Source organism: Sorex fumeus, unplaced genomic scaffold (genome assembly GCF_029834395.1).
Source record: "Sorex fumeus unplaced genomic scaffold, SorFum_2.1 ptg000002l, whole genome shotgun sequence".
In the NCBI taxonomy this organism is placed as follows: Eukaryota; Metazoa; Chordata; class Mammalia; order Eulipotyphla; family Soricidae; genus Sorex; species Sorex fumeus.
This window is the reverse complement of record NW_026606059.1, coordinates 29,371,206-29,391,219: the sequence shown is the minus strand read 5'-3', so window position 1 is coordinate 29,391,219 and position 20,014 is coordinate 29,371,206. Positions and strand designations below refer to the sequence as shown.

Genomic DNA, 20,014 nt, shown 5'->3' with positions numbered 1-20,014 from the left:
CAAATTGGTTATGGTGGTTCTTCCCTATGAGACCTGCAAAATGAAACAAAACAACAACAAAGGAGCAGGGTTGGGCCACATCTGACAGTGTTTACTAGCTACTCCTGGGTCTACTTCTGGCATTGCTGGAAAACCATATGGAGTGACGAGTGGATAACCAGAGCTGCCCACATGCAAGGCAGACACTTTAACCCTGCACTATCTCTTCAGTCCTCTAGCCAAAAAATTAAATAGAAAAAAATTTTAAGATACAAAAAGCATTAAAAAAAATAGACACTCCAGCTAAAGCTCACTATATTGGATGCATTCCTGTGTCCCCAAGCTCACACAGTGGTGCCTGACAAGGAGAGGAAGTGGGTCCTGCCACACCCCCTCTGGAGACCCCTGAAAGACAAAGTACTTTCATATTTGAGTGCTGTTATCAGACATCTGTGTGTAAGCATTGTTATTTGGAGCCCTCCAAATCATCTTTAACATATGAACTCAGTTTAATTACTCTCATTAGTGTTTTGGTTAAGGACCTACCACATGGTTGGCACTCAAAGAATCTGTGATTAATTGATTAATGAGCTAATAAAGTACATTGGAGTCTCCTGAATTATTATCCACTAATTAGAACCTTTTAGCACAGAAGAAAAGTGTTATTCAGTGTGATAAATACCTTTCTGCCCAAAAGCAAAGAGCCTACAATGAATGGTCACTTTTAGCTCCTTATCACTGTCACTGTAACTGTCCTCCTGCTGTTCATCGATTTGCTCAAGCGGGTCCAGTAACCTCCTCCTACAAGTCTTGTTTTGTATCCCTCCTAACTCAGAGTCCCTCGCTGTATCGTCATGACACAACCCATTGAGAAACTCCATTCTTTTCCTTTCTATTCCTTGTCCCACAGGTGGCTATGAAAACTCCTATAAAAAGTGCTCTGTAACCCTGCTCAGGGGCCATGATTTCAGGCAATTGCCCAGTTGAGATCCATCTTGATGTTAAATAATTAAAACTCCTTGTTGTCTCACCTAAAGATATTTTCAGTGTGATTAAGTGAACTCTGTTACAACAATGCAAGACCCTGTTTCAACCCTCCGCACTGCAGGGTGTGGCCCATCCCCCAACCCATCAGCATTACCAGGTGTTCTTGGTGTCCACCAAGTTGTAGTGCCTCACAACAATATGCTTAGAACACCCCATACTTAGTAAACAATAAATGTTGAACAGCTGGTTCTTTATCTTTATCATTATGGTGGTTTCCACTGTCAAAGCTGTTCAAGTGTAAGCTGCCATCATCATTATCCATAATCATTTTCTTTTCTACAATACACAATCAAGTTCTATCTCTCTATTTATACTGTTCTGCCTGTTTGAAGCTAAGTAATAAGTTTCAGAATAAATATTATTTGGTGCTGCATTTGATCCTCCCAACCACACAGGCAAGAGAAGAAAGGGAAGAAAGATACCCTCTTCATTTCACAGGTAAACTTTTGTTGTAGCTGAAGTGTAGGAAGTTTAGTGATGGGTTCGAACTCGTGTACCTAGATCTTAGCAGCAACAAGGTCCACTCCTGTTACTAACTCCTCTTTCACCACTCTTCCCATTTTGGGGGGCTTTTCCAAAATACTAACCATAATAAAATATTTCAGTCAGTAGGTGTGACCATAGGTGGATTAGCAGGATGACCAGGATCAAGAGTGTAATGTGACTGCATTCCAGCAAGAGCTAATAAAGTGGGTCTCAATGACACCCTCATCAGACACGGTGTCACCATCAATCCATAGGGCACAGGAGCCCCCAGGTGTCATTATATTTTTATTGAGTTATCGTGAGATAAAGCATTACAAAGCTGTTCATGATTGTGTTTCAGTCATACAGTGTTCCAATACCCATCCCTCCACCGTTGTAATTCCGCGCACCAGTGCCCCCAGTTTCTCTCATGCCCCTTCAAGCCACCCCCACCCCCGGCTGCCTCTATGGCAGGTACCTCTCTTTTCTCTCTCTCTCTCTCTCTCTCTCTCTTTCTCTCTCTCTCTGTGTGTGTGTGTCTCTGTCCTTCTGGGTATTATGATTCGCAATATAGATACTGAAAGGTTATCATTTATATCCCTTTAACTACTTTCAGCCCTCCAACTAAATTTTTTTTTTTTTGGCTTTTTGGGTCACACCCGGCGATGCACAGGGGTTACTCCTGGCTCATGCAGGAACTACTCCTGGTGGTGCTCGGGGGACCATATGGGATGCTGGGAATCAAACCTGGGTTGGCCGCGTGCAAGGCAAACGCCCTACCCACTGTGCTATCGCTCCAGTCGCTCCAACTGAATTTTTAATGTAAAATCTTTCATGCAAATTTGATCTCTTCTTTCTCTCTTCTCTCTTCTCTTATCTTCTCTCTCTCTCTCTCTCTCTCTCTCTCTCTCTCTCTCTCTCTCTCTCTCTCTCCTCTCTTTCTCTTTCTCCTCTCATTTTAGGCATTATGGTTCACAATACAGATGCTGAAAGGCTATCATATAGATACATTGATAGGTAGATAGACATCCCTTTATCTATTTTCAACACTCAGTTCTTGTTCAAAGTGATCATTTCTAACTAGTAAGACCCAGAAATGCTCCAAGTGTTATTATCCTCCGAGCCAGTGGTGCACAGTCCCACGTGGCGTCCCTCAGCCAGATCAGAAAGATTCATCTTAGCTCACATCCCTCCCCCAACCCCACTGCCATTGGTGCCCTCAGAAACAAACTGCTCTGTTCCCCCAGAACAAATAGTGCCCTTCCGGACGCTTTGCCTTTGCTTACGCTACCCCATCCACAAGAAACAAATACCTTTCTTCCAACCTCCAAATGGTCTATTTTTTCCTGAAAACCCTGATTGAAAGCTATTTCCTCCATGAATTATAATTTAAACACATTACTTCATCCGCTCAAATAATCTCTGCCTTGGATTAAACGTAGTTAAACAACTTCTTATAAACTTATTTCAGAGGCTTTCTCTTCTTAGATCTGTAAGGCAACTTAAGAGTCCTGGTTTGAGTCTTTTTATTTCTCCACCCCCACAAAAGACAAAACAGCACCAGGTACTGAACTGAGGTTCAAGAATGATGTAGGGGTGGAGCTGGAGCAATAGCACAGTGGGTAAAGCGTTTGCCTTGCATGAAGCCAAGGGTTCAATTCCCAGCATCCCATGTGGTCCCCTGAGCACTGCCAGGAGTAATTCCTAAGTGCAAACCAGGAGTAACCCCTGTGCATCACCGGGTCTGACCCAAAAAGAAAGAAAAAAAAAAAAGAATGATGTAGGGGATGCATTGTGAAAGCTAAGCTTCAGCTCTACTGTACAACAGGGAACATGCAGATGGCAAGAGAGGGTCAAGGTATATATCCAAATTATTTTTTACTGTAAAGAGAACTTTACAGAAAAACTTTGTCAGATGCTGAATTAAAATTATTTTTAAAAAATTCTATTCAGATAGATTTCTGAATTCATGTCACTTGCTTACATAAAAGAAAGATTCAGAGAACAAAAGATCTCCATCAGTAAGCCCTTAAAAATAAAACTCTGTTCACAGAATAAGAAGAATTCCTAATAGATAAAAATTCAAAAAGCAAGGTGAGTCTTAGAGAGAATTATCATCCTTTTGTTTAAATCCACTTAACATGACAGACCATTCTTACTCTTAATCAATCTAGTATCTCAACTATTATTTGTTATCCATCTTGAAAAGAAGAAATAAAGCATATGAAGTGAGAATAAAAAGTCCTTTATTAAGCACAGTAAGCCATCAAATCTTGAATAAATCACACTATCAAGTGATTTTTTTTTTAATTTTAAAGGGACCAAAGGATTAGTGCAGCAGTCAGGGCACTTGCTGGTCAATAGGAAAAATATCATCTAAGCCACCATTTCACAACCAAGAGCTATAAGGCCCCCTATTCCAAAGAAATCACAGATTAAAATTTGGAAATGGGGAAGAGGGCACTGCACTAGACTTGGAGACCACCCAGCAGGATGGAAGTGGGTGATAGGGAACATACCAGCGAAGCAAGTTTGGAAGGGGGCCATCATTGGAAAAAACGCTGAAAAACACTGCTTTAAGCCTTCATCCAGGCTTCCCAGATCTGTGTCATGTTTAGAATAACAGAATTGTATCTATGGAAGGTTCCAGAAGTTTATTTCTTATAAATATGTTTCTATTTCACTGATGGTATGAAAATATAAATAAAACTATAGTTCTTTTTTATGAAAAAATATAAACATTCATCTGCTGATATCACAAAGCACATTTGTATAGTAAAGGTTATGAAAAGTCCTGTAGCAAAGAACATTGTAACACTTGTTGGACTAATAAACCTCTTAATATTGAAACTTATTTTGAAAAATTTTTGAAGCTATGTTTAACAGATATATGTGGCTCTAGGTCTGTCTAGTAACAAGACAATTTCTGGTTCCCCTGTCTAACAACTGTAGACAAAATAAATTGATGTAGAACTGAAATAGAAATAGGACCTTCAGATTTTCAACAACCAAGCAATAAATTAATCTGTATATTTTACATTAATTAAAGAAAACCAATTTTTCAGAGTCATATTTTAAGTCAAATTAACAACAACAGCAGCACAGTCTTTATTAAAATATCAGCTGTCAATGGAACTGCAACCCAATTATTTATCTTTTCATATGTGCAAGGTAAAATAGACAACAAAATGATTACCCAAATATTCCAAGTTACTTTCTCTTTCCACAATAATATAATTTTGCCTTTTCATGTGTAGATCACATAAGCTTGTTGGATTTGAATGAAAACTTGTAGGAGAAAATGAGAGAAAATCATTGGCAAAGTTATCGTAATTCTCCACTCAGCTGTTTTAAAGTGTGTTTTAAAGTTGCTTTATAACAATGGATATTTCTATATTTTGTAACATATTAATAAATTGGGCCTTGGGTATAAACAATCTTTTTACCACATCTGAAATACAAAATATACAGAATATTATATGACACGGTACATTAAAGTTTCATCAATCAATGTTGTATTTCCAGTTACCTAATTTCCAAGGGGGAAAAATACTGTGTACTAAGTACTATATTTAAGTACTTGTATCAAAATCTCCTGAAAATCCGTTTGCCCAGACATAAAATATCTTCTAACAAAGCATACAACTTTCTTCCTAACTTCAAACATCTCCATTAATTTGGTTGAAATGTGCTTACACTTGTAAAGGGGAAACCTAATATAGTGGAACCCATCTGAGATTATCCTATTTGACCCTATCTGAGATTATGCATGTCAATTTTTTAAAAAGTGTTAAGACTCAAGCCAACGTATAACATGACACATTCAGATTTAAATGTGAACACCACTGCCTATTTCATTCTTTTCACCTGAGAACCAGAAAAACAGAAATGTACAAAATTTTCCTTTTCTGAAACATATTGGCAAATATGTCACACAGCAATAGAATATGAATCAAAGAGAACACATTCGAACACTTTATCTTCCTAAAATCTGGTGGGAAAGTAGCTGTTATTGGACTTTTAACACTAAGATGTTAGAATGGACTTTCTCTTCACTCATTGCATTTAATTTAGTGGTCAAAAATGAATGCTTTCAAGGAGTTCTAACAGCAGTGCCTTACCAGTGTAGATGCTGGCATTGGAAGCTGGAATACCAAACTGTGACTCGATGAACTTGGGAATGAAGGTAATGAAAGCAGTTACAATGGCACTCTCAGCTGTGTATGACAAACTCACAAAAAGGAATGTCATGTTGCTTAAGATCCTGACAGCTGCTCTTGGTAGGTCTATAAAATGACAAAAATGACAAATGAATGTTACAAACAAGTGATGGAGAATAAAATAAAAGAAAACTGAATTGTTTTCTGAAGTGAACTGGACATAGCCACTCAGTAATATTTGAGAATATTGAATAGATACAGGATTTAAAAAAATTAAAAATCTGATAGCTGATAAGAAAGTATCACTTTTATGAAGATAATGGATTTTTTTCCAACTGGGATAAAAAAATTAAAGTACCTAAAAAACATACCTATACACATATACCCTTACAAGATGGATCCAAGAGATGACTCCTGATTTTAAAAGTTTAAAAGAAAGTATTTGTATTGATTAAAGCAACATTGCTTTTCTGTCAATATCCCACAGTCTATTAAATGCAACAGATACCTGCAATATGGTTTAAAATTACAGTTTCCCTTTACCTATCACTTTACCTGAGAAAATGTACCTCTGAGTTGCTATCTCTCTTTGTAGACAGCCACCAGAGAAGAATATATATTGAGTGCTTGCTCTTCTAACCTCATTATGAAAAATGGAAAATTACAGCTAAGATACCAGAGATAATACAGGGACCTATGTGCTTGCCTTGCACACAGCCAACTCTGTTCAATTCCAGGCAACAGATAAGGTGCCCTGAACACCACCAGGAGTGATCACAGGCTCAGTGCCTGGTGTAAGCCCTGGGAGAGCTGGGAGAGTCTCTCTCCAAAAAAGACGGGCAAAAAATAATTACAGGTAGAAGATTTCAAGTACAAAACTCTGGAATCAGACAATCCCAGGTACTTTGAACTGGAAAACAGAGAAATGATCTCCAAACTAGCTGGGAAGTCAGAAGCAGGGGCTTAGCACCAACTTACCAACTGCTTCTCCTGGAAAAGAAAAAAAAATCTCAGCCAGGAATTTAGGTGTCAGTTTCATAAAACTTGCAACACATGCCTCAAGCTGCATGTGCAAAAGTTTTCATTGCAGCATTGCTTGTAACTGCAAAAACTGAGACTAAATAAACTAACTAAATAGACTAACTAAATAAATGCCCGTTCGTGATAATGTTTAAATTATGGTATGATCACTTAATGGAGTATTCTGCAGTAGTTGAAAATGAAATAGAGCGTTATGAACTGACATAAAAGGAAAATCAAAAAATATTTTAATAGTGAATACATCAAAATCTGCAGAAGTTTAAATATGTGTAATAAAAAATAAATAAATATGTGTAATATGTGTATGTAAATATATGTATAATAGTTAAGAAGTTAGATAAAATAATAAACTGAAACAAATCTAAACAAATATATTCGACTGTATACAGTCAAATGTGCAATACTCAAAATGTATGTTACTGGACATTTTGTGAAAACAGAAAAATATTGGGGGGAAAAAGAATGAAAGGAGATTCTTGTGTATATATTTTTATATTTTTGCATGTTTAAAATATAAATTAATTTACATTCATATAGTCTTTATAAGTTTTCATAGAGAAGATAAACTGAATTTTTTGCCATGTGTAGTCATCTCAACTACCAGAAAAGTTATCTCCTCATATATTTTAGCATAATAAAAATCATTTCATAAAAGTTAAACAACTATTTTTAAAGCTATAATTTATAGTTATTCAGTAGAATTTAAAACTTAGGGATTAAGACTATAACATATCATTGTAGTAAAAATAAATTAATTGCAATGTTTTATATCTTAATTTAATTGTTTAAAGCTTAAGTAAACATTTTAAATGATAAATTAAGAATATTTTAATATGAATAACACATCAGAAAAATTATTACCATGTAATTCATTAAATTGCCCAATGTTCTCCTGTAAACACTGCAAATCAAAATGCCATTATACAAAATTTAAAAACTAGAACATTAATATTTCTTATTAACATTGTATATACAAATTATTTAACTGGTATGTTAAAAGTCAATGTGTTACATCTAAAACATCTGGGGTAAATATAAAATAAAAATTTAATCCAATAAAATAATACATACTCATAAGAATCCTAGTTAAATAAAAAAGTTTTTATTTAACTATAAGAAATGTTTTCTTTTACACTCTTTTAGTACAATAAAATACCATGTAATTTCAAGAATAACTAAAAATATATGTGATGTTTCCTCTATTACATTAAAAAAATAAAAGCTTATTGTTCTTTAAGAAGTTAACAAAAGCATAGACTTTCAACAGTTTTATTTTTTCAACAGTTTTAAATTCACATCCTTCTTTCTTCTGCTTTTTTCATTCCTTTCATTGGAGTTAAATTTCCAGCCCACCTGCCTTGCATGAATGGGGGCTAGGTATAGGACTTTGGTTGGTGCAGCTAGAATTCGTTTGCACAGGAGAAATGGACAAATCAGTGGAGCCAGAGGACTCTGGGAATCCTTCTAATTGACAGAGAAAAAAGCTATAAAAACAGAAAAGCAACAATGGGTATAAATTGGAACTAGAGGGGCTGGAGCGACAGTACAGTGAGTGGGTAGGGCCTTTGCCTGGTACATGGCCAATCAGGTTCAATCCTGGCATCCCACAGGGTCCCCTGAGCCTGCCAGGAATAATCCCTGAGCACAGAGCCAGGAGTAAGTCCTGAGCACAACCAGCTGTGATCCCAAAACAAAACAAACAAACAAACAAAAAAAAAAACAAATAGATTGCAACTGGAGGAATGAGCTCATGGGTAAAATAGATTAATAGTTCATAGGATATGAGATGGGCCGGAGCGATAGCATAGCGGGTAGGGCATTTGTCTTGCATGCGGCTGACCCGGGTCCGATTCCTCCGCCTCTCTCAGAGAGCCTGGCAAGCTACCGAGAGGATTCCGCCCTCACAGCAAAGCCTGGCAAGCTACCAGTGACGTATTCGATATGCCAAACACAGTAACAAACAAGTCTCCACAATGGAGACATTACTGGTGTTTACTCGAGAAAATTGATGAACAACAGGAGGACAGGGACAGCGACAGGATGCCAGATAGATGATAAATAATAGATATCTGTGCACATACACATATTTAATAACTTACTAATAGGTTTTAGAGGTATGCTGAATAACTATGTAAAGAAAGACTCAAATAATGGGTGATGTCACAAAGACACAGAAGGCAGTCTGGGGGTATCCTAACAATTTGAGCCTATTGAATACTAAAAGGGGTAATTGAAAGCTTGATATGAACAAGAAACAGTCAACCCTTACTATTCACAGGTTTAGAATTTATAAACTCAGGGCTGGAGAGATAGCACAGCGGGTAGGGCGTTTGCCTTGCATGCGGCCGAACCAGGTTCAATTCCCAGCATCCCATATGGTGCCCGCAGCACCGCCAGGAGTAATTCCTGAGTGCAGAGCCAGAAGTAACCCCTGTGCATCTCCAGGTGTGACCCAAAAATCAAAGAAGAAAAATAATAATAATAGAATTTATAAACTCGCCAGTCACTAACATGTATTTGTAACCTCAATACTAGCAGAGAATGGTCATTTCAGTATTTATGAAGAGTAACCAAAAGGATAAAAAAATATAAGTCCCTGTACACACACACTTATGGCTAATATTTAGCCCCCTTGTCTCAGTTTATATGCTGTAAAGCAGTGTACTTTTTACAGTATTTTGTCAAATCTTTTGCATCTTTGTGCTTCTGTGTTTTTGACTCTAATTGTTCGAAATGGTCGGAGTCCACGGTAGGGTGAGGTCAGCATGCATAAAGAGGACCAGCTCACACCAGTGACCAGTGTCACCACACTGCTGGGCCTCTGAATTGTTCTGCTGTCACGACTCTCTTGCCTACCCAGTGGCCTCCACAGCAGAGGGGGCTTGGCTAGAATCTGACTGAGCTGTTTATGGACATTTGTCTAAACATTCATGGGCTAATCTTGTTACAGTGGCTGCTGCCATTTTGTATTAAACATCATGTGACTCAAATAAATTGGGACAGAAAAGTTATACAAGGGCTAAGATACTTTCCTTGCATGTGGACAACTCTGGTTTAATGTCCAGCACCTCATATAGTTCTTTCATTTATTTATTTATTTATTTATTTATTTATCTATTTGCTTTTTGGGTCACACCTGGCAATGCACAGAGGTTACTCCTGGCTCTGCGCTCAGGAATTACTCCTGGTAGTGTCACGGGACCATATAGGGTGCTGAGAATTGAACCTGGGTCGGCTGCATGCAAGGCAAAAAAGCTCTACCCACTGTGCTATTGTTCCAGCCCCTCATATAGTTCTTAAGCACTGCCAGAAGTAACTCCTGAGCACGGACAGGTGTGGGCCCCATACAAAACAAAAAAATAAATAAATAAAATGCCACTCCCACCTTGCCAGCATTGTGCTGGTTTTGTCCATTGTTCCTAAGTATAAGAAGCTTGTGATGTGCTTTCAGGGGAAAAAAAAAGTATTAAATAAGCTTTCTTCAGATGGAAGTTATAGAATTGCCGTTGAAGGGGTTATAATAACACAGTAATATAAGATAAATAAGACATCTCTAAACAGAAACACACAAAACAAAATTTTGTATTGATTGGCTGATGATAATATTGTGACAGCATCTAATGTAGTATTTCCTCCAGAGTGATGGCTTAGCATTCACAGAATTCAGTGTTACTGGTAACTTTATAGAGACTACTGCCAAAAAGAGGAGAATCAACTGTATTTACATAGTTCAAAGTATTTTCTTGTGAGGTACTTGTAAGTAATTCACTTAGAACTGCAATACACACACACACACACACAGAGAGAATTGAACTACATACATATATATATATATAAATTTTTTAGTAGAGAAAGCTGCCACATATAGTCTTATCCAAAGTGACAGAGATTCAGCTAAAGCAGAGCATCTTAACATTTTGTGGGCTCTGTTATAGAGCACTGAGCCCAGTATCAAGTTGATAAATGCCTGCAAAAGTGCACAAGTCAGAAAAGGACATCATCAAAGCCAAACTGAGAGACATCCATACAATCACTCCTTATTCTTATCTAAAATAGCCAGATCAGAATCCAGAAAAACAGTAACAGTTTAAGGCATATGCCTTCATCTGGCCGGTCCTGGTTCATGCCACATATGGCCTCCTGACAACATCCAGGAGCAAAGGCCGAGAGCACTGCCAGTCCTGAGCATGGCCCAACCCATCCACCCCCAAATAAATAAATAGAGCCAGAATTTTGAAAGAAATAAAATAAGCAATCATAAAAAACAATACAAGATGAGATGCTGATCCAGATGAAAGGAAACTAAAGACACTACAACTAAATATGACAAGTATCCCAGATTGAGGCTCTTCGTGTTCCTAGAACAAACAGACGCCATTGGGCTACACTAGCACACAACAGGGACAAATGGAGATGTTACTGGCGCCCGCTCGAGCAAATCGGCGATTAACGGGAAGTGATCAAGTGATCAAGTGATCGAATCCCACATTGGGTCTTAGAAAGAAATGGCATTGTTGGGATAACTGGCAAGATCAGAATCTGGGACTATGATGCTTAGCACCAAATCAGAGCTCATCTCCTGATTTTGATGGTTAGACCATAGTCAGGCAAGATATGTTCTCGTATTTATGAAGCAGGAAGGGTCATAGCATCTGTGACTTCTCAGCCGGGTCAGAATTATTAAAAATTGAGGATGGAGCTGTAGATTAACAGCCATTCTGCATACTATTTCTGTGGCTTTTATGTAAATTCAGGCTTATTTCGAAGCCACGACGTTTTAAAAACTAAGCTACAATGTGGTCGCTAAGTCCATACATTCACAACCAAATGTCTAATTATTATGCTGTAGCTTCTCAGTTCTTTTATCATCAATGTCATAATTATGTCATTGTAAAATCAAAGGTGCTGTAAAAGAGTATAATGAAATGGTGACAGTGACTCACATTTTTTTCACCATTTAGTGCTAAAAAATATTACAATCTTAAAAGAAAGCTGACTGTAAAGCCAGAAACGATTGAGGCAGTAAGCAAAACTGGAATGAAATTCAACACAAAGTACAAAAATTTAAGAGAAGATAATATATGCGATAGCAAAGCGGTAAGGTGTTTGCCTTGCATGCAGCCGTCCCGGCCACGTCGGGTTCAATTCCTCCGCCCCTCTCAGATAGCCTGGCAAGCTAACGAGAGTATCTCGCCTGCACTGCAAAGCTTAGCAAGTTCCCTGTGACGTATTTGATATGCCAAACACAGTAACAACAAGTCTCACAATGGAGACGTTACTGGGCCCACTCAAGCAAATCGATGAACAACGGGAGTGCAATGCTACAGTGCTACAATTCAAAATACATCTTAATTTTTTTATTTTGTTTTTGTTTTTTGAGCCACACCCAGCTATGCTTAGGGCTTCTTCCTGCCTCTACACTCAGGGGTCACTCCTGGCGGTGCTCAAGAGACCCTATGGAGTGCCAGGGATCAAACCATTTGCCGCATGCAAGGCAAATGCCCTACCCGCTGTACTATCTCAGAAAGCACCTTTATAAGAAAAGTTACTGTCATCGGTAAGTCGTTTGTTCCTTCTCACGTGTCCATAAATTGCTTTGCAGATGACTCTACTGAGCTACCACATGCATCTGGATCAGTATTAAATTAACTCCCATTCAAACAGCCGCCAACAATAAATATGATAAATTCCCTCCCCTAGACAGTGTTTCTTTTTGTTGTTGTTTTCTGACTTTTTGAGTCACACCCAGTGATGCACAGGGGTTACTCCTGGCTTTGCACTCAAGAATTACTCCTGGAGGTGCCCAGGGAACCATATGAGATGCTGGGAGTCAAACCCAGATCGGTCACATGCAAGGCAAACACCCTACCCGCTATACTATCACTCCAGCCCCATAGACCAGTGTTTCTTGATTGGCAACCATATATTCCCCTGTGGGCTCCCCGGATATTCCAAGAGGGACACAGTGAAAATCTGTGTAAATGGGGAGCTGCAATATAAAACTGGGAGACAACCAGCAGGATAAGTCAACCACAGGAAGGAATCAAGTTCTGAAGGAGATTGGGGTTGAAAAATGTTGAGAAACACTGGCCTAGACCTCACAAACCTGTAGTCAAACTTGGAGAAAATCTGAGATGCATGGTGTGAATGGAGTCTTGTGAAAGATGGTGAAGGTTGAGTTGATAACATACCAGATCAGCCTCAGCAAGGGGAAAGATCCTAATTTCCTATTCCCCAAGTTTTATAAATGACAGCTCAATTCATGCAGTGGGTATTAATATGTCTGTGATTTTTTTAACTGTCAAGCAAATGTGCTCCAGCATGAGTGAATGCTATATGCTCATTCACTGAAGTCTATGACTTGGATAATCTATTTAGAATGAGTCTTTGTTTGGCAAAGTAAAACTTTCAATGAGCCTGGGTTTCCTAGAACCTGAACGATGCTATCATTTTTCTACATAGGCAGAAAGAGACTCAATGAGAATGCTTTCTGCTTTGTAAGAAATGTACCCCTCTTTGGAAAGGGGCCTAGAAGGGCCTGATTGACTGAAAAACCTCATTAATGGTTGCTCTTTGAAAGCTGCAGGGTTTTTACTGGGTGATCTCATGTATTCTTAAGGTTAGATGACTTTATTATATTATAGCAATAATTTGTACTAAAACAATATTCTCATACTTCTGGGAAAATTAACTCCATTCCAAAGATGCCCAATTTCCTCCCAGGAATGGGTTAGGGTTATACTTAAGAAAGTGGACCAGTGTTTCTTCAACCAGTCATCTGTACATGGGTACTTGGGTTGTATCCAGATTCCGACTATTGTGAGCAGTGCTGCAATGAACATACAAGTGCAGATATTTCTGCTGTGTGTTTTTACACCCTGTGGGTATATTCCCAGAAATTGTATTTTTGGATCACATGGAAGCTCAATTTCTAGTTTTTTGAAGGATGCTCATATTGTTTTCCAAATGGGCTGAACCAGTCAACATCTCACCAACAATGAAGGAGAGTCCCTTTCTCCCTGCAACCACTCAAGCATTGGTTGTTCTTATTCTTAGACTCTGTGATATAAAGTGATATCTTGTTTTTGTGATTTGCATCTACCTGATGATTAGCGATCTAGAGCATATGGTACATCTACACAATGGAATTCTATGCAACTGTTAGAAAATATGAAGTCATGAAATTCACTTATAAATGGATGAACAAGGAGATTATGCTGAGCAAAATAAGTCAGAAGGACAGGCATAGAATGACTGCACTCATTTGTGAGGTAAGTGTGTAAAGGAGCAAACATGAGGGCCTCTCAGTATCTGTACTGCAAAACATAATGCTCAAAAAGAGGTGTGTGTGTGTGTGTGTGTGTGTGTGTGTGTGTGTGTGTCTATGAGAGAGAGAGAGAGACAGAGACAGAGACAGAGACAGAGAAAAGGACAGAGAAAGGGACAGAGAGAGACAGAGAAGTGCCTGCCATAAAGGCAGGATAAGGGGGTGGCAGGAGAAATATTGGGGGATATTGGTGGTGGGAAATATACACTGGTGTTGGAGCACTGTATTACTGAAACCCCATCATGAAATCTTTGTAATTGTATCTCCTGGTGATTAAATAAAAATAAATAAATTAGAAAGAAAGAAAGTGGACCAGAGTAATAGTATAGTGGGTAGGGCATGTGCCCTGCATGTAACTGACCTGGATTCAATCCCCAGCACCCTGTATAGTGCCCCAAACCTGCCAGGAGTGCAGAGACAGGAATTAGCCCAGTATGCCACCAGGTGTGACCCAAAAACCAAGAGAGAGAGAGAGAGAGAGAGAGAAAGAGAAAGAGAAAGGAAGGAAGGAAGGAAGGAAGGAAGGAAGGAAGGAAGGAAGGAAGGAAGGAAGGAAGGAATTTGGAGCTGGAGTGACAGTACATCAAATAGGATACTTGCCCTGCACATGGCCAATCTCCAGAAACTCTGATGGTTCCTTGACAACCACCACCATCCCCACCCCCACCGCCTAGTGTTATATCTCAGCATAGAGCCAAGAGTAAGCCCTGAGCACTGCCAGGTGTGGCCCCAACCCCACTCAAAAACAGAAAGCACAAATTATAATTTTAAGAGTGGTCCACAGAGCGGTAAATTTTCTGAAACAAAACAATGTGATGGTCACGATCACGATCATCCTGTTGTTTGTCGATTGCCTCGAGCAGGCACCAGTAATGTCTCCTTCCTCTTAGTCCTGAGATTTTGAAGTAGCCATATTCAATGCTCTTTCAGGGTCAGGAGAATGAGACCCATCATTGTTACTGGTATTTGGCATACTGAGTACGACACGGGAAGTTTGCCAGACTCTGCCGTGCGGGCAGGATACTTTTGGTAGCCTGCCGGATTCTCCAAAGTAAAAACGAGATAATAAGATGTCGCATTTGTGGCCAAGCGCTTTCAGGAGCCGGGTTTTATAATTTTTTTACAATGTGATGGTACTTTTTATTATTTACTTATTTATTTATTTATTAAATGGGCTGGAGCGATAGCACAGCGGGTAGGGCATTCGCCTTACAAGCGGCCAACATGGCCGACCCGAGTTCGATTCCTCCGCCCCTCTCGGAGAGCCCGGCAAGCTACCGAGAGTATTCGATATGCCAGACACAGTAACAACAAAGTCTCCAATGGAGACGTTACTGGGCCCGCTCGAGCAAATCGACGATCAACGGGAGGGCCTTTACCTTTACCTTTTATTTATTAAATGACCATAAGATACACAGTTACAAACTTGTTCCTGATAGGGTTTCATTTACACAATGCTCCAACACCTGTCCCTTCACTAGTGTATATTTCCCACCACCAATGTCCCCAGTTTCCCTCATTCTACCCCCAACCCCGAGTCTGTTCTATGGTGGATTCTTTTCTGCTCTGTCTCTGTCTCTGTCTCTGTCTCTGTCTCTCTCTCACTTTCCTTTGGGGCACTGTGGTTTGCACTAGCACTACCGGTACTACGTGTCTTATGTATATCCCTTTATCTACTTTCAGCACTCAGTTTATGTCTGAGTGATCATTTCCAACCATCAATGTCGTAGTGGTCCCATCACTGTCCTAACTGCCCTCTCCACAACATTTGTGATGGAACTTTTTTTAATGTGTGGTCTTTAAAACTAAAGAATCTTTCTGGAAGGATTAAATAGGTAGAACAGGGGAAAATACAAGTAATAGTTGTCATTTTTGTCAAAAATCATAGTTATAAATAAATTTTGTTCATGTTAGTAACATTTTAACATTTATTTATTTTTTAATTATTTTCTTCTTGAGCAGGCCCAGTAATGTCTCCATTGTGAGACTTTGTTCTTATTGTGTTTGGCGTATCAAATACGTCACGGGTAGCTTGCCAGGCTTTGCCATCTGGGCGAGATACTTTCGGTAGCTTGCCGGGCTCTCCGAGAGGGGCAGAGGAATCGAACCCAGCTCGGCTGGGCTGGCTGCGAGCAAGGCAAACGCCCTACCACTATGCTATCGCTCCAGCGATAATTTTTTTCTTAGTATAAGAAAATTCCTTTGTTCTGATGTGTAGTTTGTGTATTAGTTTTTAACTACTGACATACCGCTTCCATCAGTTTTTCCTGTTATGTTTTTCCTGTTACATGCCATCTCAAAATAGATGGAAGCTTTTGATTTTGTTCCTTTGAGTTCTCTATATTTTATTTAAACTAGGGGTAGAATTAGAACTGGTGTCTATTTTATAATTATTCCAAAATAGCTGAATTATTCTGACTAAGATGCCATAATTAAATTTTATTTCCTGGAATCTTAAATATATAACTGGGTATAATTAAATAGCGAACAAACATACTGAGCCCTATAAATACTTTTCTCAAATTTTCTGAAATTGACATCTGAGGACATAACAACTATTCTTGTGAGTGAAAAAAGTAAAATATGTATCTGAGGTTTAGTAGTTCAATCAGCGAATTTTCCTTATATTTATATTTAAGCAAAATTGCCTTCAAAAATAAATTCATTAAGGTACAATTTGCCTAGCATACAAATTATTATTGTAAAGAGAACAATTCAGTTATTATTCAAAATTATTTACACTATCATACAAACACCACCTATTCCTAGTTTCAAAATACATGTAGTGTAATATAAAAAATTCTAAGTATTGGGGCCAACGAGATAGTACAGCGAGTAAGGCACTTGACTTGCATATGACTGACCTGGACACAATCTCTGGTATCCCATATGGTCCCCCAGTACGGCCGAAAGTGATTCCTAAGCACAGAGCCAGGAGTAAGCCCTGAGCACTGCTGGTTTTAGCCCAAATCCAACCAACCCCAAATTTCTTTAAATACTTACCTTCAGAAATGAAATTGGAATTCACATCACTTATACATTATATGGAAATCTTTGTGCTTTTTTTTGTGGTTATACATTTTATACCATATGCAAGCATAATTCTTCTAAGCTAAAAAAACAAATGACTACAATTTTAAAAGGAGTCAAGTCTGTCAGTGCTAAAGGAAGTCTATTTCTCCCTCACGCAGCTAACTGTGTCTTCTTTTCTCTTTCAATCCGCAGAGAATGTACTTGCCTCCATTTTAAGATGATTTGTCTTTTGTCTATTTATCTGTGACCTCCCTTTAAGAGCAAGGATTGTAACTTTTTTTCTTTGGTTTTTGGGTCACATCCGGCGATGCACAGGGGCTACTCAGGAATTACCCCTGGCGGTGCTCAGGGGACCATATGAGATGCTGGGAATTGAACCTGGGTCAGCCGCGTGCAAGGCAAACACCCTACCCACTGTGCTATTGCTCCAGCCGAAGGATTGTAACTTTTTTATTTTTATTTTTTTGCTTTTTGAGTCACACCTGGTGATGCACAGGGGTTACTCCTGGCTCTGCACTCAGGAATTACTTTTGGCAGTGCTTGAGAGACTGGGATGCTGGGAATCGAAACCGGATTGGTCGCGTGCAAGACAAACGCCCTACACGCTGTGCTATCGCTCCAGCCCCCAAAATTGTAACTTTTTTTTCTTGTATCTTAGGTTCTCTGTCATAGAATACTTGCTCAAAAATTATTTGTGGGGCTGGAGCGATAGCCCAGTTGGAGAGGGCCTTTGCCTTACACACTGCCGACCCAGGTCAGATTCCTCGCATCCCATATGGTCCCCTGAGCACCGCCAGGAGTAATTCCTGAGTACAGAGCCAGGAGTAACCCCTGAACATTGCCGGGTGTGACCCAAAGAGGGGGGAAAAATGAGCTGTGCAATAGGAAAAGAAAGAACATTATCTTAAAAAATCGATATTGCCAGCCATTTATCTCAATAATTGGAATATTTGGCAACTCGTCTAGACTGTTACATAATGCCAATATCTTAAATGAAAGTACAGTTTGAGGAGAGGTAGGGCCGAGATGACAGAAGGGGTGCAATCTGAGAGAATACCTACCCCGCTGGGCCCCTCAGCAAAGATTCCGAGAGCAGAATCAAACAGAAGAATATGTGAGTCCCTGTTGAAAAAGTTCACTGCTGAGCCCCGGAACCATGAGAGAGTCACCCCATGGAAGAGGGAGGATCAAGACGCCAAAGTCCCAGCCAAGGCAAGAGAGCCAGGGAGGGAAAAGAGGTTAGGCTAAGGTGTCAACCCAGCCCAAAGAAAAGGCAACAGTGAGCCCAAACCCTGTGTCCCAGCCTTTCCAACTCTATCATCAGAAAGCCCAATGCACAGCCCATGATCCAGCCGGGCTACCTTTACAGGGGCCACTGTAACATACGTGCTCAGTCATTGGCCAAAATGTCATCCTGCCACAAGGAACGACAAGCCCATTCTCCTAGTTTCTCTATTTGCTGGGCCTTCTCACATCTAAGGCATGCTGGCTCAGGAGAAATTGGCCTAGCAATTTTTTGATACAGCACAGACAAACCTGAGGGTCCATTTTACATGCACCTCTGTCTGTTAGTCTGGAGCCCCGGCCCCCGTCTTTTCCTAACTCACACAAACCAGCCAGTATTACCTTTCCCTAAATCATCCAAGATGAATTATCAGAATGGCCAGACTGCCTTCTCTCTATCCAGTCCCACAGAGTTTAGCAGGGGCCTCAGCTTTCCCAGGCTACTTCAGATACTGGCCCAACCCGCTGCATGTGGAGTAGGTACATCCTTTCTCTGAGGAATGTGGCCCAGTCTTCTTTCAAAGGGATTGACCTTGGGACCAGAGCAATAGGAGAGCAGGTAGAGTCTTGCACATGGACAACCTGGGTTTGATCCCCAGCATCTCATTTGGTGCCCTGAGCACTGACAGGAGTAATTCCTGAAGGCAGAGCCAGGAGTAACCCCTGAGCACCATCGCCAGGTCAAAAGAAAAAAAAAATAAAACTCAAAGGGATAAACCTCTCATGTTGCCACAAGTCACTTCCACTGATGAAATATTCTGTGGGTCCAAAGCACAGGCAGCTTCTTTTTTTTTTCTTTTTGGGTCATATCTGGCAATGCACAGGGGTTACTCCTGGCTCTGCACTGAGGAATTACTCCTGGCAGTGCTCAGGGGACCATATGGGATGCTGGGAATTGAACCCAGGTCAGCCGCGTGCAAGGCAAATGCCCTCTCGCTGTTCTATCACTCCAGACCCCGCAGGCAGCTTCTTAATCTCTCTCTCTCTCTCTCTCTCTCTCTCTCTCTCTCTCTCTCTCTGAAGTTCCTCAATGGTTTCTAAGTATTTAAAGGAAGTGATTTGACTTTTGGCTCTTATTATTCGTGTACTTTTAGGCTATCCAGGGCATCAACATTATCATCCAGGGCATTAACGTAAAATCTCAAGAACTTTTTTTATGACTATAAACTTTACAACATCTTGTATGTTTCACAGGCAAATTACTAGCACAACTTTTTCACTACCTGCTTCCAGACACATCAAACTATTTTTAGTCTCATATTCTTGCAAAGGGCTGGAGCGATAGCCCAGCATGTAGAGCGTTTGCCTTGCACATGGCCAACCTGGCTGAACCAGGTTCGATTCTTCTGCCCCTCTCAGAGAGCCTGGCAAGCTACCAAGAGTATCTCACCCACACAGCAAAGCCTGGCAAGTAACCCGTGATGTATTTAGTATGCCAAACACAGTAACAACAAGTCTCACAATGGAGACATTACTGGGCCCGCTCAAGCAAATTGATGAACAACGGGAGGACAGTACTACAGTGCTATTCTTATGAAATCAAAACCAAAGTTGTTCTTCCTGTGGAACATTAGACCCCAGGTTTCCTCATTTTCCCTTCATTTTCTAGGAAATGAATGGTTCCCTGGGTTCTCCAAACACAAGCTCCCATGAGAGTATTCCAATTTCTCCCTCTCCT

General features: G+C 39.9%; 1 protein-coding gene across 2 annotated transcripts in view; it reads right to left on the bottom strand.

Annotated features, from left to right (window-relative positions):
* SLCO5A1 (solute carrier organic anion transporter family member 5A1) overlaps nt 1-20,014 on the bottom strand; it is a 162,929-nt gene that overhangs the window by 56,777 nt on the left and 86,138 nt on the right. The window contains exon 5 of one of the 2 annotated variants that reach the window (XM_056111040.1): nt 5,613-5,777. The exons of the other annotated variant lie outside the window; for it this stretch is intronic. Coding sequence (XP_055967015.1) covers nt 5,613-5,777 — 165 coding nt within the window. The remainder of the gene's footprint in view (nt 1-5,612; nt 5,778-20,014) is intronic. 2 annotated transcript variants of the gene reach the window in all.